This window comes from Lagenorhynchus albirostris, chromosome 5 (assembly GCF_949774975.1).
Source record: "Lagenorhynchus albirostris chromosome 5, mLagAlb1.1, whole genome shotgun sequence".
NCBI classification, from domain to species: Eukaryota; Metazoa; Chordata; class Mammalia; order Artiodactyla; family Delphinidae; genus Lagenorhynchus; species Lagenorhynchus albirostris.
Window position 1 is genome coordinate 110,895,526 of NC_083099.1, and position 22,712 is coordinate 110,918,237.

The 22,712-nt window shown below is 35.2% G+C and overlaps 1 protein-coding gene across 1 annotated transcript in view; it reads left to right on the top strand.

Annotated features, from left to right (window-relative positions):
* GBE1 (1,4-alpha-glucan branching enzyme 1) overlaps window positions 1-22,712 on the top strand; it is a 290,929-nt gene that overhangs the window by 86,600 nt on the left and 181,617 nt on the right. Inside the window, exon 3 of the mRNA XM_060150750.1 lies at window positions 18,191-18,306. Within this exon, the coding sequence (XP_060006733.1) occupies window positions 18,191-18,306 (116 nt within the window). The remainder of the gene's footprint in view (window positions 1-18,190; window positions 18,307-22,712) is intronic.

A 22,712-nucleotide genomic window follows, 5' to 3' on the forward strand; every position in this document is an offset into this window, starting at 1 on the left:
AGTGTTCTTCCCTCTGCTGTATTTTGGAAGGATTTGAGAAGGATAGGTGTTAGCTCTTCTTTAAATGTTTGATAGAATTTGCCTGTGAGGCCACATAGTCCTGGGCTTTTGTTGGATGATTTTTAATCAGAGTTTCAATTTCAGTGCTTTTGATTGGTTTTTTTACATTTTCTATTTCTTCCTGGTTCAGTCTTGGAAGGTTGTGCTTTTCTAAGAATTTGTCCATGTCTTCCATTTTGTCCATTTTATTGGCCTATGGTCGCTTCTAGTAATCTCTCATGATCCTTTGTATTTCGGCAGTGTCAGTTGTTACTTCTTTTTCATTTCTAATTGTATTGATTTGAGTCTTCTCCCTTTTTTTTCCTGATGAGTGTGGCTAATGGTTTATCAATTTTGTTTATCTTCTCAATAACCAGCTTTTAGTTTTATTGATCTTTACTATTGTTTCCTTCATTTCTTTTTCATTTATTTCTGATCTGATCTTTATGATTTCTTTTCTTCTGGTAACTTTGGGTTTTTTTTGTTCTTCTTTCTCTAATTGCTTTAGGTGTAAGGTTAGGTTGTTTATTTGAGATGTTTCTTGTTTCTTGAGGTGGGATTGTATTGCTATAAACTTCCCTCTTAGAACTGCTTTTGCTGCATCCCCTAGGTTTTGGGTCATCATGTTTTCATTGTCATTTGCTTCTAGTTATTTTTTTACTTCCTCTTTGATTTCTTCATTGATCTCTTGGTTATTTAGTAGTGTATTGTTTACACTACAGTACACTACTACTACTACATTACACCATGTGTTTGTATTTTTTACAGATTTTTTCCTGTAACTGATATCTAGTGTCATAGCGTTGTGGTCAGAAAAGTACTTGATATGATTTCAGTTTTCTTAAATTTACCAAGGCTTGATTTGTGACCCAAGATATGATCTATACTGGGAAATATTCCATGAGCATTTGAGAAGAAAGTGTATTCTGTTATTTTTGGATGGAATGTCCTATAAATTTAAGTCCATCTTGTTTAATGTATCATTTAAAGCTTTGTTTACTTACTAATTTTCATTTTGGATGGTCTGTCCATAGTGAAAGTGAGGTGTTAAAGTCCCCTTCTATGATTGTGTTACTGTCGATTTCCCCTTTTATGGCTCTTAGCATTTGCCTTATGTATTGAGGTGTTCCTATGTTGGGTGCCTAAATATTTACAATTGTTATATCTTCTTCTTGGGTTGATCCCTTGATCATTGTGTAGTGTCCTTCTTTGTCTCTTGTAATAGTCTTTATTTTAAAGTCTATTTTGTCTGATATGAGAATTGCACTCCAGCTTTCTTTTGATTTCCATTTGCATGGAATATCTTTTTCCATCCCCTCACTTTCAGTCTGTATGTGTCCCTAGGTCTGAAGTGGGTCTCTTGTATACAGCATATATACGGGTCTTGCTTTTGTATACATTCAGCCAGTCTTTGTCTTTTGGTTGGAGCATTTAATCCATTTACATTATGGTAATTATTGATATGTATGTTCCTATTCCCATTTTCTTAATTGTTTTGGGTTTGTTATTGTAGGTCTTTTCCTTCTCTTGTGTTTCCTTCCTAGAGAAGTTCCTTTAGCATTTGTTGTAAAGCTGGTTTGGTGGTGCTGAATTCTCTTAGCCTTTGCTTGTCTGTAATGGTTTTAATTTCTCTGTTGAATCTGAATGAGATCCTTGCTGGGTAGAGTAATCTTGGTTGTAGGTTTTTCCCTTTCATCACTTTAAATATGTCCTGCCACTCCCTTATGGCTTGCAGAGTTTCTGCTGAAAGATTAGCTGTTAACCAATGGTGATTCCCTTGTATGTTATTTGTTGCCTTTCTCTTGCTGCTTTTAATATTTTTACTTTGTATTTAATTTTTGATAGTTTGATTAATATGTGTCTTGGTGTGTTTCTCCTTAGATTTATCTTCTGTGGGACTCTGTGTTTCCTGGACTTGATTGACTATTTCCTTTTCCACATTAGGGATTTTTTTCAACTATAATGTCTTCAAATATTTTCTCAGTCCCTTTCTTTTTCTCTTCTTCTTCTGGGACCCCTATAATTCAAAAGTTGGTGCGTTTAATGTTGTCCCAGATGTCTCTGAGACTGTCCTCAATTCTTTTCATTCCTTTTTCTTTATTCCTCTTTGTGGTAGTTATTTCCACTATTTTAGCTTTCAGGTTACTTATCCATTCTTCTTCCTCAGTTATTCTGCTATTGATTCCTTCCAGATAATTTTTAGTTTCATTTATTGTGTTGTTCATCATTGTTTGTTTTCTGTTTAGTTGTTCTAGGTCATTGTTAAACATTTCTTATATTTTCTCCATTCTATTTCCAAGATATTGGACATCTTTACTATCATTACTCTGAATTCTTTTTCAGATAAACTGCCGATTTCAACTTCATTTGTTTGGTCTGGTTGGTTTTTACCTTGCTCCTTCATCTTACATGTATTTCTCTGTCTTCTCATTTTGCTTAACTTACTGTGTTTGGGGTCTCCTTTTTGCAGGCTGCAGGTGTCTGCCCTTAGGTGGTAAGTTTGGTTCAGTGGGTTGTGTAGGCTTCCTTGTGGAGAGAACTGGTGCCTGTTTTCTGGTAGATGAGGCTGGATCTTGTCTTTCTGGTGGGCAGGACCTGTCTGGTGGTGTGTTTTGGGTTGTCTGTGAACTGATTATGGTTTTAGGCAGCCTCTCTGCTAATGGGTAGGGTTGTGTTCCTGTCTTGCTAGTTGTTTGGTTTTCGGTTTCTAGCTCTGTAGCTTGCTGGTCATTGAGTGGAAGAGGTTCTTAGTGTTGAGGTAGAGTTCTCTGGGAGAGGGTTTGCTGAAATTTTGTGGGGACAGGAGGTTTCTGCTGGTCTGATGTCCTAAACTCAGCTCTCTCACCTCAGATGCTCAGTCCTGACACCTGGCCAGAGCACCAAGACCCTGCCAGCCACACTGCTTTTGGAAAGTCTGATGTCTTCTGCCAGCATTCAGTAGGTGTTCTGTAGGAGTTGTTCCACATGTAGATGTATTTTTGTTGTATTTGTGGGGAGGAAGGTAATCTCCATGTCTTACTCCCCCACCATCTTGAAGGTCCTCTCTAAATTGTAGAATTTTTGAATCTAAGTGCAGTTGTTAAGAAAAACATGATTATTCTTTTAAATTTAGATAAATGGCTATTATATTAGAAGCCAGAAAGCCTGATAATAGTAAATGGTTTAAATGTTCTTTATTTTAATGTGAAATTTCCTTAATGGCAGTTATGTTTATTCTTGAACATGTTAAACCTCTATATAACTTGTCCGTATTTTTCTGAAATTGGGTCTCAGATTTCTGAAATGGGAGTGGGGAAAGATGTGAAAATTGATGCCCTCAAGCATTTTAAAATCCAAATTGAAACTTGTACTACTGAGAGAAGTTTAACCTGAGAGTTTATGCCTATATCAGTATGACACAGAGTAGCAATTGAAGTTTTCTTACACCCCACAGAGCTAATAAACAGATTAGTTCATTTCAAAGTGATTCAATTTTCTTGTATTTTGGGTTTCAGAAAAGAAGGAGCACAGCCTTAATGAATTATTTCTTATGTGTGTTATAAATGTAGAAATAACATGTAGAGGTCTTTTTTAGATACTACATGTGTTTATATGTAGATAATTATGTATTTTGTGAATCTTTAGATTAATAGCATACGGAGCATTTTAGTGGATCACTGTTTTTGAGTGGTGATATTTAATTTTATATATATATTAGATTAATTACATATAATTTATATATTATATATAATATATATGCATACTTTTTCTTTGGCTGAACCATGTGGCTTGCAGGATCTTAGTTCCCCAACTGGGATTGAACCCAGGCCCCAGCTGTAAAAGTGCCAAGTCCTTGCTACCAGACCACCAGGGAACTCCAACACTTTTTAAAACTTATAATTTTGTAACCTTTTTTACTTTATATATAATATATAATTAATCTAACATATAATTAAGTGTCACCACTCAAAAAAAGTGACCTTTTGAAATATATTTATATATTATACAAACTATATATAATACTTCTGGAATTTAGCACATAAAGGAAAATAATCAAGATCTACCTTAAATAGAAGTAAATACATTTTTTTCTTTTAATTACTGTAGTTTTTCTTTTAAGCTATTTAGTTAGTGACCCATATTAATTGGGAAGAATAATAAAAAGGAATTACCTAGGTTTTTTTGTGTGCTTTTTAATGATTTATATTATTTGCTAAATGTAGAGTTAATTTTTTATAATCTTAGTGTATAATGAAGTCTTATTGAAGAATACTATTTATGTTCCCTTGCAAAGCTAAAAAGGAATGAGTTTTTTTGGTTAATTTTGTTCTTTGCTAAATTTCCAGTTTCCAAATTGTCTTGTGATCTTGATTTGGCATAAAAAGTTATAAGTTTATTCTTCCAGTAAAAACTTGCTGAGTACTTATATGGGAGTAATGTACTGGCTGTTGGCATACAAAGATGAGGAATACTTGGTTGATCTATACCTTCAGCTAGCTTATAGTCAAAAACAAGGAAATCCGTATTGACACATATAATAAATGGTAACAGGTTTATAGTAATAGATGCAGGTAATAATAGATACAGGTTTAGACTATTTGTGGGAAGTTCAGAGGGGTAGTGCTCACTCTTACTTGGTGCACAAGTCAGCTATAGCAACAGTAATGCTGTGTAACACACTATCCCCAACTCAATGTGTTACAAAAGTAAGCATTTATTTCTCAGTCATATATATATGAATCTGCTCGGGTGGCTCTGTTTTTTAGAGGTCTTGATATGCTTAGGAAGGGTGAAGGGTAGCAAGCAAGATTTTTTTTTGTTGGGGGGGAATGAGACTACTGATGAGGGACAGGGGAATTGTTGCAAAGCATTAGCAAAATTTATTGTGTAAAAGGTACAAAGATTGCTGTAGCAGCATTTCCCTATTCTCGACTCCATGATACCAGTTATTCCAGACTGAATGTGACGTCTAGATCCATGATGCTTTCTGACGTGTCTATGGCTCATTGATATCTATTCTAGATCCCTTGCTCTAAGCTCTCCAGCTCTCCAACCTCTCTCTTCCTGAAAGTTCCATCTCCTTTGAACATTAGCACTTCTACCACACTCGCCCTGTAAATCTGCAGTGTTGCTCGCATCAAATTGTGTAATTTCTCTGCTCATGCACAGTTTCTGGCCACCATGAGGAAAATCACACAGCCATATGAACTGCTGCTTCTGTGGGTTCATGGCCATTAACACTCTACAGAAATCACTTGCACATCCCCAGTCATCTTTCTTACGTCTTCCATAGTAGCTACTTCAGTTTCACCACTCCCTGCATAATCCCTTATTTCACTGTCTCTTCATTTTCCATTAGTATAATACTTGCTCTTACTTTTCAGAGAAAATAGAAGACAGCAGAAAGGAATATTTCAACTTCCAAACCATTTCCCTAAAAAGATCTCTGTATCTATATTTATCCTTCCCACATGCTTTCAAAAGTTAGTAGAAGAAATTGATGTCACGAATATATGCATTGAATCATTTTCTCTTCTCTTCCTTAACATGGTAAATCTGTCTATTTACCTCTTCTTTCTCCTGTCAGGCTCTCCCTTTGCTGCTTGCTTTTTCTCTGTATATAAAGTTGCTCACTCCTTTCCTTCCTTAAATAAATTGGAAAACTAAAGAAGCTCCCTCCCTTAATTTGCTGTCAGATTTCTAGAATGATATTGTAGATTATTGGTTACTAAACCTGTGTGTGCATAGCACAAAATTAGGAAGCTTTATAAAAGTACAGATCTACTCCTGGATCTGATTCAAGGACCTGGGGTGGAGTCTATTGACTTCTAACTTTTAAAAGCAGCCATGTTGGGGAACTACCATCGTAAATGAATATGTACTGACAGGAGTAATGCTGATCATATAGTATGTAGAAAAGGATACAAAACTGTAAGTTTAAAAATTTATATATGTATATACATACTTTTGTATATAATGTACATTATGGAAATGCACATGTCTGTGCATATAAATACGTATATAGTAAAAAAAATGAGAAATTTTAAAGAAAGGTGTTAGTGTAGAGGAGGTTCGGTTTATGAGTGCTTCAGTGGCTTTTTTATTCATGTTTTTTGGTTTTCATTCTTCAGAGAGTACACCTTTCTTTTGTGGTAAGAAAAAAATATGGCAGAGAAGTAATAGAAATAATAATAATAGAAATAATAGTACACTCAGTCACATGTGTTCTCCCATTAAATATCCCAGCCTCTCAATTTAGGTATCTTTTCCTTACTTGACTTTTCTGCAGTAATAGATGGTGTTGACTGTTTACAGTTCCTGTAAATTCTCTTTTCTCCTGGTTCTGTATTCCCTATCCTTTTTCAGTAACCACCCAAGTAACCACTGTCTGTCACCCTTAATAACTAAAACACTGCTTCTTATCAATTTTAACTCTGAAATAGCTTTCAAGTGCATTCCCTTTTTTTCCTCCCCATCTTCACTGAGTGGTTTAAGAGAACCAACTGAGATGGGTATAACTGACACCGAAGGTGGAATGACCAAGAGTTTCAAGTGTCACTGAAAGCTCATATAAATTGAAGTCTGAAAAGAACAATTGGGATTGGAAAGTTGGAGGTCACTGGTGATCTTTGCCAGAGTATTTCAGAAATATTTTAGGGAATGAAGAGATATAAGGAAGTGGAGATAGGAGTCAAGAAATTGGGCTGTCAGTGGCAGGAGAACCAAAGGATGACTTGGACCGAAGGAGAGGTTTTCTTCATTGTCATTGATGTTACTTCAGAATTAGCAAATACATCACTTCATCATATTTGGATGCTGAGAGTAAAGAGCCTGAAGAGAGAGAATGTTTGAAAACCTCAGAGTGTGAGAAAATATTTGAAAACAGACAAAAAGAAAGAACAAAATCAAGAAATTAGCTTTGAACAAGAAAAAAACAAAACACCTTTTCCTCACAGGACAGTCCATAACTACTGCTGCTGCCATCAGTGTCACCAAATCATCCTATTTTTTGTTATTTTAATGACTTTCATTAGTTCTTCTATCATAATAAAACCCTCCCTTATATCATTAGTTTTGAGACAGCCTCTGCTCAAACCTTTTTTTTTTCCTTTGTAAGGGAGTGGATGGTATGATAGTTTTAGATTTCTGTTCCTTATGGGTCTCTTTCAGAGTCCAAGGTAAATTCTAACATTAGCAGCAGCAGTTCGGTTGGTAATCACTCACAAAACTACTAAAAATCTGGGCTCTAGAAGGAGAAGATACACATTTTTCTTTGCTTAAAAGCCTATTTCCCCCCCCGCCCCAGCTTCTAATATGGTCAAGTTCTACTTTTTCAAAGCCTTGAAACAATTAATTATTTTCTCTTCAAAGTCTTCAACTATCCACCTAGACTCTTTAGTCTACTTATTGACCGAGCTATCTTTCAGTATTAAATTTTTATATGTGTCTCCCTTTGTGGTCTTTCCCTTTACAATATCTCTGATAGAACCTGATTTTAGTCTAGCGCAAAAGCTCAATAGAAATGAACAGATAACGGCTACCTGACCTTTAAAATACTTTTATTTTTTAACAGCTTTATTGACATACAATTCACATACCATACAACTAACCTATTTAAAGTGTGCAATTTCATGGTTTTTAGTATATTAAAACAGAGTTCTACAACCATAACCACAATGAATTTTAGAATATTTTCATTATCTCAAAGGAACCCTGTACCCTTTAGCTATCATCTCACAATCTTACCATCCCTCCCCTAGGCTTAGGAAACCACTTACTGTGTTTCTAGAAATTTTCTTATCCTGGATTTTTGAATCGGATAATATGTGTTCCTTTGTGACTCGCTTTTTTCACTTAGCATAATGTTTTCAAGCTTCCATCTTATAGTATGTATCAGTACTTCATTCATTGTTATAGCCAAATAATATTGCATTGTACGGATATGCATCATTTTGTATATTCATTTGTTAGTTGATGGGCATTTGTGTGGTTTTCACCTTTTGACTATCATAAGTAATGCTGCTATGAACATTCATATACAAGTTTTTGTGTGGACATATGTTTTCATTGCTTTAGGGTTTATAACTAGGAGTGGGATTGCTGGGTCAAAATGGTAACTCTGGCATTTTGGGGAACACCCAGACTGTTTTCCAAGGTGTCAGCACTGTTTTACATTGAGTTGTATAGTTTTCGCTCTTACATTTAAGTACTTGATCCATTTGAGTTAGTTTTGTATATGGTTTAAGATAGGAGTCCAAATATATCTTTTTGTGTGTGGAGATCTAGTTGTCCTAGCATTATTTGTTGAAAAGACTATTTTTCCCCCATTGAGTGGTATTGGTCACCCTTGTTGAAAATCAATTGACCATTGACACATTGGTTTACTTCTGTTACATTGCTAGCCATGTTAGAAAATATTATTTTACTTTCATTGAAATATTTTCATAAGTGGCTATAGGGTTAGCAGGGAGATCTATATAATTGCTTTCCTGATTACTATAGGCCCCTCCCATGCCCTCACAGCAGGGACTGGTTCAAGTGGAACATCTTAAGATGAAAGATTGTGTTTTAGGGTGTAGAGAAGAGTCCTAAAGTCAAATCAAATTTATGACTTCAGGGGAGTCATAAATAGATTAAATTGCAGTCGGTAGTGATATAATGGATGAACTGGAGTACGTGCTGTAAGAGTCCTCCAACTAAGCTCCAGATGTTTGCTGACATGGAGGGATACAGTTCAATGTACTAGCCAGTTAAAACATAATTGAGAACCCTTCTTGGCACGTGGGATGCCTTCCTCTGATGATTGACCATATTGCATGAGTACCTCTCTCCCATTCTTTCCCCTTCCTATTTTGTCCTGTTCTGCATTCTTTCTAAGCAAATAATGTACCTCTTCTTGGCTTTAACCATTAGTTTCTCTCTGCTTTACTTTCACTGAAGGATTATAAAATAAAAGGAGTCAAATCCAGACCAAAAACAAACCAGATAAAATGGCACAGAGATCAGTAATATAAGTCACAGCAGCGATAAATGCTTTTATCCTTAAGTCCCAAATAACATTTACTTTTGGTCAAGTGTAGATGGCAAGAATTGTTAGAAATTGAATAAATTTTTAGAACCAATCGTCATGATATAATTTAGCATATTCTTAACTTGTCGTGGATGAAGTAAACTAAAATTAAGTGGAGAATTAAAAAAAAGAAATGACATATTTTAAGGATCTATGGAAGATCTGCAAAGGTAGATCATACGCTGGAGCACTTTTTAGAACTGAGTTCTGAGTGGTAGGCTCTGAGAGGGAGAGAAAGAGGTGAGGATGAGGGTTTAGGTAGGTAGGGGCACTTCAAGCAAAGCAGCTTTGCTTTTTTACATGTTTTGTATAGTTTCTATGCTGGAGTCCTTCATAAAATCTATTTTGAGATAATTGAATGGTTTATACTGCTAAAAATAAATAGATTGGTAAATAAATAACTGGATTGGTTACCACTGTATTAGACCATAAAGGACACCACATTATTATATTCAGTTCAATAAAACTAGAACTAAACGAAAAAGTTTAAAATAAAATACCCACTACTCAATTTCTCCCAAATAAAAATAGGATTAAAGAGAATATAAGAAGTTATAATTATAACCTGCTTTGAAAAGAAATGAAAACACTGTGTATCAAAGCTATCTCTTACAGCTAGGACAATAAGGAGAGGCAACTTTTCTCATGCTGGTTCTGAATCTGATCCACAGAACACAGAAAATTATTTGAATGCCTATTTTCTAAATTCTTCCAAGTGTAGTACATACAGGTACTATTCTAAGATGCATTGAAGAGAAGTTAATTTATTGCATACAATGGATCCGTAGGGCATTCGAATTTAATTCTCTTAGCGAACCCTGGTTGAACAAGGCAGGCATGCCTTGTTATTAAAATGATAATCTCCGGGCTTCCCTGGTGGCGCAGTGGTTGAGAGTCCTCCTGCCGATGCAGGGGACGCGGGTTTGTGCCCCGGTCCGGGAAGATCCCACATGCCACGGAGCGGATAGGCCCGTGAGCCATGGCCACTGAGCCTGCACATCCGGAGCCTGTGCTCCGCAACGGGAGAGGCCACAACAGTGAGAGGCCCGCCTACCCGCCTACCGGATAATCTCCGGTGTTGATGAGGATATGGATAGTTGACAATTCTCATATGCTGCTGGTGGGAGTATGAACTGCAACTGCTTATCCAGAAAGCAGTTTGTTAATCTGTTTAAAACCGTAAATAAATTAAAATCTTACACTCTTTGGCTGATAAGATCACTTTTTACAACTGATAGCAAGGAAAGAGATTTGGACAAGTATTTGTTCACAGAGACCTCATAACATAGTTTTTACAATTTTGTTATGGAAATTTCCTATTATACGGAAAAGTAGAGATGAGCTTTGTCTTAGTCTGTTCAGGGTGCTATAACAAAAAACTACAGCCTGGGTGGCTTATAAACAAAAGAAATTGATTTCTCACAGTTCTGGAGGCTGGGAAGTCCAAGATCAAAGTGCCAGCGGATTCAGTATCTGATGAGAGCTCTCTTCCTCATTCGTAGACTGCAGTCCTTTCTTTGTGAAATCCTCACCTGGTGGAATGCAGGAGTGATCTCTCTGGGATTTCTTTTATAAAGACACTAACCCCATTCATGAGGATTCTACCCTCATAACCTAACTACCTCCCAAAATCCCCATCTGCAAATTCCATCACATAGGTTCAGTTTGTTTCCATTTTGAGAGACTTTTTTGTTTTTTCTTATTTTCCCCTCTTTTTGACTTATTAAATTTTCTAATTTTATAAATTGTTTACCTGGTCTTATAGTCAAAATAAAGCAAGGTACAATCCTACAAAACTAATCTGTGTTTTCCCTCTTCATATACATAATCATTTCTCTTCACTTTTTGGGTTCTATTTTCATGCTTTTTGAAATCATAGGTAACTACATACAGTCATCCTTCAGTCTTTGGTGGATTGGTTCTGGGACCTCCCACACCTGCAAATACCAAAATCTGAGGATGCTCAAATCCCTTATATAAAATGATGTAGTATTGCGTTTAACTTATGCACATCCTCCTGTATTCTTTAAATCATCTCTAGATTACTTATAATACTTAATACCACATAAATGCTATGTAAATAGTTATAAATACAAAGTAAATGCTATGTAAATATTTGGCAGTACATAGTAAAGTCAAGTTTTGCTTTTTGGAACTTTCTGGAATTTTTCCCCTAATATTTTTGATTCACGTTTGGTTGAATCTGTGGATATGGAACTCTCTGATATGGAGGGCCAACTGTATATTCATTTACCACCCCCTTTCCTTCATAAAAGTATCATAATATAGATACTATTCCTATAATAAAGACACATAGTTAATTCTATTTAAAGTCACTTTTGGCACACTTTTTTTTTTTGGTCACGGAGAACGTTTCTTCTACGCATGCCTTTAAGAACAGTTTAGTGAGTGAAACTCTAGGTTATTTAATTTGTTCCCTAATTTCCAGAAAGCTGCATATCATAGGACTGAGCATATTGTTCTTTAAAACGATATTAGCATCCCATTGGTTCTGAAGTTAGTGGCATTCTGACATACTCTAGATTTTGTTCTTGAAAACCACAGCTCTCCTAAACTAATGTATTTTAAGAGCAGTTTTCCCTAAGAAGTAATGCTGGAGGTCTTAAGTTTATTTCCAGGGTGCTATCTTCTAGCAGAAATTTGATGATTCTTAAGTAACCATCTGAGGAGAAGAATTATCTGGAGGGGAAAAAGAGAAGGTAATCAAAAAGCACAGGGTTATATGTCAGGACTGCTGTTCTCCACCTCCAAAAATTGTGTGGTCCTTCCATAATTCTGGGTAAGGGCAATGCCATAGGAGGTTCCTGTTCTGGATCTTATGACTTCTTGGAAACAGACTGGATGCTTCCTTGACATGAGAGAAGTCCCCAAACTTCCATCATGACAAGCCAACTTTGCATTATAAATCTATGTAAACTCTGAATAATATGAAGCTTGAAACAATTAAACAACATTGTTTGATGAGGTAGGGTGTTTACTTGTTTTAAGGAGGTGATATTCCAAATATTTAATAATTTATGATGTAAGGGATATCGACTCAGATAGGAGGTGACTGACATCTGCCATATAGGCCAGTACTGGGCTTGTATTAGATCTGATATTAGATCTGCCACATCCAACAGGGACCTTACTTCACTAGCTCAGTGAAGCCTGCTTATGGCAGGGGTTGACCCAAGTACGGACCACATTGTTCAGCACATTGGCATCTTCATCAAAGGTGTGGTTCTACATAGTAAGTTGGGACCATTTCAACCATGCGTAAGGAATATATATATTAAACTGAGAAACTCTACAGAAATGAGGTGGCTAAGTCCTGATGAAGAGAAATACTTTACTGTGAGTTAAAGAGTTTGGGAATATTTGAAGAAGGCTGACATTTAAGAATTTTATGTGAGGATTATTACATTAGAAAAAGAAAGGTTGTTGGGCTTGAGATAATACAGAGTCTGTGTGCCTGATGGCAGTGACCTTAGTTAACGTTTGATTGCCTGTGCCGAATGTGTGTTTGCAGTTCATGTTAAACTGCGCATAACACATCGTTTCTTTTCCATATCTCGATTTAAATTTGTCTGCTGGTTTTGAGTCTATGGAAAAATAGAATCTTTTGCATTGTAAAATATGATGATGAATTTCAGTCTGTTAGTAATAAAATACTTATTTAAATGTTTGCTTTTAAACTGTGTCAGGTTATTCAAACTTGATAATCATCGAAAGTCTTAGAAAATGTTTTAATAAAATAATTTATGCAAGCAGGAAACATGTTCTTAAAACACCAAGACTAGAATAATAAGCACACATTGCTTTAGGGGTACCTCATCCTTGAGCCTAGCAATGTCTAGGTTATGGCAGGAAATGACACACAGAAAGGAAGATGAGTTAAAATGTTAACACTTAAAAATTTTAATGTTACTTTTCTAGGTAGAAGCCTTCAAATTTATATTCATTTTCTGATCAAAGTGGCCTGTACTTTTTAACCATGCAATCTATTAGTGAGAATATTATAAGAAACATTTTCTGTAGACACTTATAGCAGTATATTGAATATTGGTCTTAATATATGTTTTCTTTTAATGTTCAAATTTTTGTTTCCTCACACTGACACATTCAGATTCCTTAATATATCAGGTCTGTTCTGTAATCTTCATCTCACTGGTCATCCTTCTGAGCTTTACAAGCCTAGTGAATCCCAAATTCTAAATCCTAAATTTCATGTGAGTAAGATTTACCTTGAGGGATTATTAGTGATAATTTCTATTTCAGAATTTCCTTGAGCTACTGACTTGGAACATTATTTGGTAATCTATAAATCTAATCTAATCTAGAACATCACTCACAAAGCTATGAGCAGAGAACACCTGAAGTCAGCCGTCGAGCCAGGAAGTTGATTCTCAACGTGGTCCCTTAGCGAGCAGCAACATCACGTAGGGACTCGTTAGACGTTAGACAACATTATTAGACCATATTTCAGATATATTGAATCAAAAAACTCTGAGGGTGGAGCCCAACAGTCTGTTTTAATCAGCCCAATCTGCTTTAACAAGTGATTCTGATGTGAACTAAAGCTTGAGAATCACTGAACTACAGAACTCCCAATATGTGGTTCTGTGTGTGATAGAGAAACAAATAATTGTCACAGGTGATGATAGGATATTTTTGGTCCTGTCCTGAGGCCTACATAGAGATACAAACTATTTGCATTAAGTGCTTAATTAAAATTAGTTCTATCTTGTAGATTCAGGATATAAAGTCATGGAGGATTAAAATGAAAAATGAGTAATCTGGCTCTAAAAGTATGCACTTTAGATATATCTAATATGCCTTAGAACCATTTATCATTATTAATATTACTTTACTTTCAGTTATTTTCAGGAATAAAGTCTCATGACACTTAAGACTTAAATTCCCGGGCTTCCCTAGTGGCACAGTGGTTGAGAGTCCGCCTGCCGATGCAGGGGACACGGGTTTGTGCCCCGGTCCGGGAAGATCCCACATGCCGCAGAGCGGCTGGGCCCGTGAGCCAGGGCCGCTGAGCCTGTGCATCCGAAGCCTGTGCTCCGCAACGGGAGAGGCCACAACAGTGAGAGGCCCGCGTACTGCAAAAAAAAAAAAAAAAAAAAAAAATCCCCCAAAATGTATCTTTCATCTCTTATTATTTTGCCTTCTGTGTTTTTCTAAAAAAAATTCCATTTAAAAACAAAACATTCACTTTTGTTTAATATTTTTACACCAATCATTGAATGTTTAATTTTTATTTACTTATTTTTAATTGGGTACTTCCACAATTAGTTCCCACAGTCATACCTAAATATACCTTAATGGTAGTTCCTTCTTTCTTAACCAAGGACTTAAGTTTATGAGAACAGATCCAAATCCAATGACTTTTCTGACTATTCTGTACCTGGACCTTAGATATCTGTATCCTGTAGAATAAAGCTCATCTTATTAGCTATTTTTAGAAAACAATTTTAGGGATAAACTGGTTTTATTAGAATAAAATCTTTCATATGCCTGCAGTACAGTAGAGGTGGTTAGTTTGGTTGGTGCCCATCTTTCAAATGGAAAGAAGCAATAGTATTTAATAAAGGAGGAAGAGTAAGGAAAATTTAGGGCTGAACACTGATTGGAGAAGGAATCAAGGAGATAAAAGACTAGTGGGTGTGGCTGAAGAGGGATTTATGTGGGAGACAGCTGTCCAATGCAAAAATCTCAAGTTGTTTGATGTATGTACGCCCCTTGCAAACCTTCCCCTCTCTCTCCCTTTGAAACCTTTAGTATATTCTACATTGCTTATGATGGTTGGTAGATGGATTTTCTTTGGGAGCATATGTGAAGATGTTCCAAATTTTTCTTTGAAGATTGGAGTTCAGCAAGAAAAATGTACGTGTAGTAGAAGTTAACACCAGGATTTCCATGAAGAGGAGGTGTGGTAATGAAATGAAACTCTTGAAAATGATAGAAAAAACATTTTTTACAGTGTAGGATTAGAAATAATCAGCATTTGTGTTAGTGTCTCTAAGACACTATGAAAGGAGAAATGTGATTCAGTAAAAATATTTTTTCTTTATACAAATATTATAACATTACCTGTTTAAACAGATCTTAAAACTCAAGTGACTGCAAGCTGAAGAACTATTTCAACTGATATTCAAAAACTAATATTCAAAACCACATTTATTTTTACATTATTGAAAACAGCTTTTAAGTAAATCTGCGTAAGAAAATTTCCCATATAATTGAAGTTTCACTTTCAAAGTAACAGTCTTATTTATAGTTGAATGTTTAGAGGATCCTATATTATATATTTTACTCTTCGTTTTGGTGTACTGTTACTCAGTTTAACCTTTTCTGGATGAAATCTGAATGTCATTCTGAACCCTAATTTTCAGTTTGGCATAGAGCAGGGCCTACATTAACCACTCAGTACATATTTAATGAATGAATGAATGAATGAACTAATGAACTGTACCCTTTATTTTCAAATCTAACCAGGAAAAGATCTGCTGCTGGTCTTAATTTTATTGTCTTAAATGATTAGCTTAAAAAGAAATTCAGTAAATGTATAAAGTGTTACACTACCTAGATCCTCATATTTCAAGCTGTTTTCCTTCTCTCTAATTATGCCCTAAATTCTTTGCTTTGGTAAAGGAATGTCACATCATAAACAGGTGAGATGTATTTGATGTTTTAGGGGCAGGAGAATATAGTAACACAGAGCTTGTTGAGCTGTTCCTGAAGATAAAACCGCCTTTAGATATTTTCAGATTGTCTTCTGATGGGGAGTAGAAAAATGTTTAGAAGGACCTTTATTTACATGTTGTTTCTTACCCGCACTCTACCCATGACATTCAGACTGGCTGAGAGTGAAAAACCTTAAGGCTAATGTGGTGAAAGTATTGGCATCTAAAAGAAGAAATCATAGCATAAAACAAGCTTCTTGGTGTTTTTATTATCTCCTTAATTGAGAATCTAATTTCATAGCACTATAGTGCATAGCATCACAGGGGCTTAAGTTTTTTTTAAACAGTGAAATATTTTAGGCATAAACAAATAGGGGAAAATGTAATAAGCATCTCTGTGTACACCACCTACCTTAAAAAATAAAACATTACAGATATTATTAAAACTTCCTGTGTTCCCTTTCCTCTACCCAGTGGAAATCACAATAGAATTTGATGTTTGTCATTCTTATTTTTCTTTTGATATTTTTACTACATATGTATGTATCAATGTTATATAATACTGTTTTGCATATTTTTTGAACTTTACATTAATGGTATTTCTATACACCCTTAAAATGAACTTCAATGTTTTACCTATTCCTATATATTGAATATTGAATCCAATCAGTTTATAGTGTTATATAACATCCTGTTTAATTACACCATGATATATTTACCCATTTTGTGGCTGATTTAACTTTCAGTGGCTTCCATTTTTTGCTATTGCAAGCAATTCTTCAGTGAACATCTTTGAATATTTTCTTGTGACCATTTGTGAGAATTTCCCTAGGGTATTACCTAGGAGTAGGATTGTTAGACCCCAGAGTTAACATAGCTTCAACTTTGCTATGTAATGCCAAATTGTTTTACCAGTTTGTACCCTCAGCTGCAGTGTTATTTTGTATCCTTGCTGACTACTTGATATTTTCAGACTTTTAGTTTTTGCTAATCCAGTGGATGAGAAATGACATCTCACTGTTGTTTTAATCTGTTTCCTTAATTATGAGTGAGCTTGAGCATCATTATGTATGTTTATTGACCATTCATATGTCCTCCCCTGAATATCTTTGTTGATTTTTCTATTGGTCTGTATTTTTTTTCTCATTGATTTATAGATATTGATATATTTTGGATGCTCTTTCTTGGTATGTTCATTACAAATGTATTCTCCCAGTTGGTAGCTTGTCTTGTCATTCTGTCTATCTATCTATCTATGTATGAAGGAAGATAAGTCTATAATTTTTGTAGTCAAATTTATCAGGCTTTTCCTTAAGGTTTTGTATGTACGTGTATGTGTGTGTACATGTATGTATTTTGTCTAAAAAACACTTTTAAACCCAAGATTGTAAACATCTTTTCCTGTATTTTCTTCTAAGCATTTTATCATTTTGTCTATCATATTTAAACATTAATCTACGTTCAAATGATTCTTCAGTAATATTATTGGTAGAGATCCATTTCATTTTTTTTTCATAAGGATCACCAATTGTCCCAGCACCCCTTATTAAACAGTGTGTCCTTTACTCACTGATTTTTGTTTGTTTTGTTTTTGTTTTTGTTTTTTGCGGTACACGGGCCTCACTGTCGTGGCCTCTCCCGTTGCGGAGCACAGGCTCCGGACGCGCAGGCTCAGCGGCCATGGCTCACGGGCCCAGTCGCTCCACGGCATGTGGGATCTTCCCGGACCAGGGCACGAACCCGTGTCCCCTGCATCGGCAGGAGGACTCTCAACCACTGTGCCACCAGGGAAGCCCTACTCACTGATTTTTAATGCCACCTCTATTACATGTTAAATTTCTATGTGTCCATTTTGGCTTTTCTTCAGCATCTGTAGTCCACCTCTCCTTTGCCTCTTGTAGTTTATAACGTTCTACCTTTCTTGCTTGAGGCGTTTCTTTAGATTTTAACTCAGTTCTATCACATACTTGTGGATTTGGGTAATATGATTTTAATAATTTTTCACCATTTTTTTCTACCATAACATGTATTTTATCTAGTTGCCTAGAATGCGTTTCTATTTTTTTCATATTATCTCCCTTTGTTGATGGTGTTTCTTAAAAAAGGACCCATCATTCTATTTATTGATAGAAGTAATAGAGTTGAAAGTACAATGGAAAATGTGTTTGTAATCGTTAATCTTTAAAGTTTGCAAAAGGCAAACTTTCAAATATGCTTTTTAAAAAATAAGTTAAGCATAACCTGTTTTTTCTAAATGACTAGTATTTTGTTTAGTACCTTAGAAAACAATGTTTTTTAGGCAATTTGATTCTGTATAAGTAGGCAGTATATTATACTTTGATTGAAATTTATTGAGTATTAGTCCTATAATGCTATTGTTAATTGATCATCTTTATTTTTTCAGATGATTGGAATCCATTTGCATACCCATATAAAAAACTGGATTTTGGAAAATGGGAGCTGTATATCCCACCAAAGCAGAATAGATCGGTCCTAGTACCTCATGGATCCAAATTAAAGGTACTTTCCTCCCTCCTGTTTTCATTTGAACTTACTATTTTCTTTTTGCCCTGTTTGAAAGGTTTGATTTAAACTATTAAAATGTAAAGTGATGCATGATAATTATGGGAGAAACAGTGTAAATTTTTAAACAGAGGAAAATTTAAGAGAAGTCATCACAAATTGAAATGTGTTAGACTGGAATTGTTTGGTTGGTAAGGTACTGAACTTACTAGTTTTATTATTATCAACTTTGGAAACCTTATAGAAGGATCACTGAATAACTGCAAAAGTTTAGTCTGGAAAACAGAAAGTTTGATAAAAAAAAAAAAAAAAAGAAACCTGTCTTCAAGTCAGCCGGCAGAGAATTTTTACCTGTAGAGACAGACTTGATGCAATTGACTTTGTGATGAGCCACATAAATGTGGGAGGCTGTGTTGGAGACCCATGCCTTTTGGGGATACGATTTTCTTGATCTCTTTCTGCTCTTTGATATCAGGGCTGTTGCTTCTCCTGTTCTCCTTGGATTAGCCTAGGGGCCTGCCTGTCCTCTACTTCCCCTCTGCTTTGGCTGACCATGCAGCTCTGCATTTAGGGTGTGCAGAGCCAGCACAGCTGCCCTCTTCTGTCTCCTCAAGGGAGGCTTGAAGGATGGGTCCCAAAGTCTGGATTACCTGTCACAGATTTGATTACATGAGAAGCTATCTAAATCCTTTAACATTTACTTGATTTTAGCCCATGCTCATATAATTATATAATATTTCCATGTCCCTTGTATCTCTTTCCCTTCCTTGGATGTGTGATAGCATTCATAGCATTTTTCATGATAGATTCTGTAACTGAATTATATTTTTATTGGCATTTGTTATTTAACAATATTAACCAGAGCTACTTAAAGTATATTTAAAATAAAAAATGTGTTGTATGTTTGTTTTGCAGTTTTTTACAAATAATGAAATTATAAGTGTACCTGACAATACTGAAATATTGCCACACATAATATAGTTACCAGAAGAGCATATTGTCTGGAATAAAGAGACATTTTTATATGGGATAGGAGCCAAGGTTCTCCTAAATCTGAAGTGAAAAGGAGAAAAAGTAGCTACAGTATACAATAAGAGGGATTTAAATTTAATATATATAATCCCTTTTCCAAGTCAGTATAAGCTTCACGAGAGCAGGGGCCTTTGCTGTTCTGTTTGCTAATACTGTATGTTTTCAATTCTTAGAAGAGTGCCTGGCACAGAGTAGGCACTCAAAAAATGTTTATTGAATGTTAAAGCCATTTTTAGGCCCAATCTTTGAAGGAGTAAACCATAGAGCTTGATTTTTCTATGGTCTGTAAGTCCTGATTTTAGGAAACTGTGAAGCAAGCCTACTATTATAGTACTGATTTCATTGTTGCTTTAGGTCTTTTGGACATTTGTTTTGTTATATTTTGTTTTTAAGAATTGAAATTTCCAGTTTTTTAAAGTGCTACAGAAATTTTTTTGTCTTCTTAAATTAGAAAATTTTATGGGCTCCAATTACCTACTCTTTGCATTAAATGGCGGGTGAATTAATTAATTTTTTACAGTTTTTAAAATTGAAGTATAGTTGATTTACAATATTATATTAGTTTCAGGTATACAACATAGTGATTCAGTATTTTTATAGATTATATTCCATTTAAGTTTATTACAAAACAATGGCTATATTTCCTTGTGCTATGCAATATATCCTTGTTGCTTATCTATTTTATAAGTAGTATTTTGTATCTCTTAATCCCATACTTCTATTTTCCCCCTCTCTCCTATCCTCTCCCTACTGGTAACCACTAGTTTGTTCTCTATATCCATGAGTCTCTTTCTGTTTTGTTATATACAGTGAATGAATTAATTTTCATGTGTTGTTTTTATACATTGGGAAAAATGATTACTAGGACTGAATGCTTATTAACATATACAGTTAATAATTATAGGCATTTACCTCTCCCATCCAACTCTAAAACTTTTATATTTTCTCCTATGGTCTGAGTGTTTGTGTCCTCCCCGCAAATCATATGTTGAGATACTAATTCCTGATGTGATGGTACTAGTACATAGGGCTTTGAGAGGTGCATAAATCATGAGCGTATAGACCTTCAGATAGGATTAGTGGCCTTAAAAAAGAAACTCCAGAGAGATCCCTAGCCCCTTTCACCACATGAAGATACAACAAGAACTCTGCAACCTGGAGAAGAGCCCACACCAGACCATGCTGGCAGCTGATCTTGAACTTCCAGCTTCCAGAACTGTGAGAAATCAATTTCTGTTGTTTGTAAGCCACTCAGTCCCTGATATTTTGTTATAGCAGCCCAAATGGACTAAGGTGCTTTCAACACTATGCTATGTACTATACTATGCTTTTTTTCATAAATTCATTTGACCTGGATGAAATGAAATAATAAAAAAAAATTTTTTAAAAGCATCTTTTACCTTTTTACTTAAAAAAAATCTATATCTAACAGTAAACATTAAAAAAATATCAATCAACTGTTGTGTAATCTTTCTTCATTATTATTCTCTAAAGATTTCAGTGAGGATAAATTTACTGGAAATTTAGGCCCAAAGTATCACTCATAGTGTTTAGATGTTTCAAATTTTGAGGAAACATTTAGATGCTATTATAATGTCAATATGGTGATATAATTAGTTTTTCACTTACGGGAAATGATTTATCAGATTTTCTTTGGGGGGGGGCTGGGGTTAAATTCTCTACTAAAAATCAACTAACTTAAGGTTTTTGGCCTTTCAATCTGAAATTGTCCCTAGGTAGTCTACCTTGGCAATTAAAAATCTTGTCTTAAATTGAACTTGAAAACTTATTTCATCCCACAAGGGATTGACCTTTATAACTCACTTGTGGATGTTTCTCTTACGAATTATCTGGTAACCTTTCTCAAAAAAGAATATTACCTACCATTGAAATAATAGCTTTATTTTCTTTCCAAATACCTGGTCTTTTCAATTGAACACTTTGGAAGAAGATAGCCCATTGCTTATATGGTCACGTAAATGTCTCCTTTCCATGTTTTTAAGTGAGTTTACTAAACAAAATATTTAAAAAGTAAAGTAATAAGGTGAGGAGGTCAGTGAAAGACCCCACATCAGGAAAAGTGAGAGGTTGGGGAAAGTGAACTTGAAAGGTGGCTTGGGGGCAAACTGAAGAATTCCTTTCTTTTCTTCTCATTTCCATTTTCTTCTCTTTTTAAAAAAATCATTCCTATTAATATCCATATGACTAGCAATGGCAATTAAAATTGTCTTCTTTTAAGTGTTTAGGATGTTTATGCACTTTAACTTTTCCTTGCCAAATCAGTAACAAAATGGACTAGGATAAAGGTTTTTTGATACCAGACTTTTAACCTTTTTGAAGGATCATGTATTAATCATCTAGCTCTACAATAACAAAATACTGTACTGTGGGTGGCTTAAACAACAGAAATTTAATTTCTCACAGTTCTGGAGGCTGGAAGTCTGAGATCAGCCAGCATGGTTGAGTTCCAGTGAGTTCTTTTCCTCGCTTACAGATGGCACTCACATGGCACTAATCTTATCAACAGGCCCCATGCTCATGACCTCATTTAAACCTAATTATCTCCCAAATGTCCTGTCTCCAACTACCATCACAGTGGGGTTAGGGCTTCAACATATGAACTTGGTGGGGGGCACAGTTTGGTTCAGAGCAGATCATATTGCTTTCTGAATTATATTTAGATGTTATACAATTGATTGGTAGAAAAGGGTCACGGAACTTAATGCCTACATTTGCAGTTTTCTCAGATGAGACACATGAAAGAAATTAGAGATTATTTTACATTCATATTTAATTTAATCCTCACGGTAACACTGTGAGATAAAATACTGTTATTATATATTCATTTCATAGATGAGTACACTGACATTTAGAGAGGTTAAGTAGATGGTATTGCCTGGACTTGAATTCAGGCTTGTCTAATAGCAAAGTCCATGGTCCTAACCATCGTGCTACACTGCTGGTCAAGCTAAGGGTTCATAGAGAGAAAAAGGAAAAAACAAGTGATACAGAGGAAGTAGAACTTGAGCCTTGTCTCAGGTCTAACTAATTATTTTATACCATAATTGCTTTTGCTCTTTTGTGTGGGGACTATTGTCTCCATTTTTCAGTGTGCTGAGTATTGAAGTGACCTTCCTTCTATTCCCTGAGAATAGAAAGGAGATAGAAAGTTTGTGGAAAGAGTTTGCGTTTTAGAGAATAAGAGATCAGATTGATTACATAAAGTGAAACTAGTTATTGAGGGCTAGAATGAGATTGCTAGGCAGAAGGATGCCACTGGGCAGGGATGTGGCATGTTGAAAAATTAGTATCTGCATATTTGCTTAAGAAGGTTAATCTCATAAGCACTTCATCCTTTATTTCTGGACTAT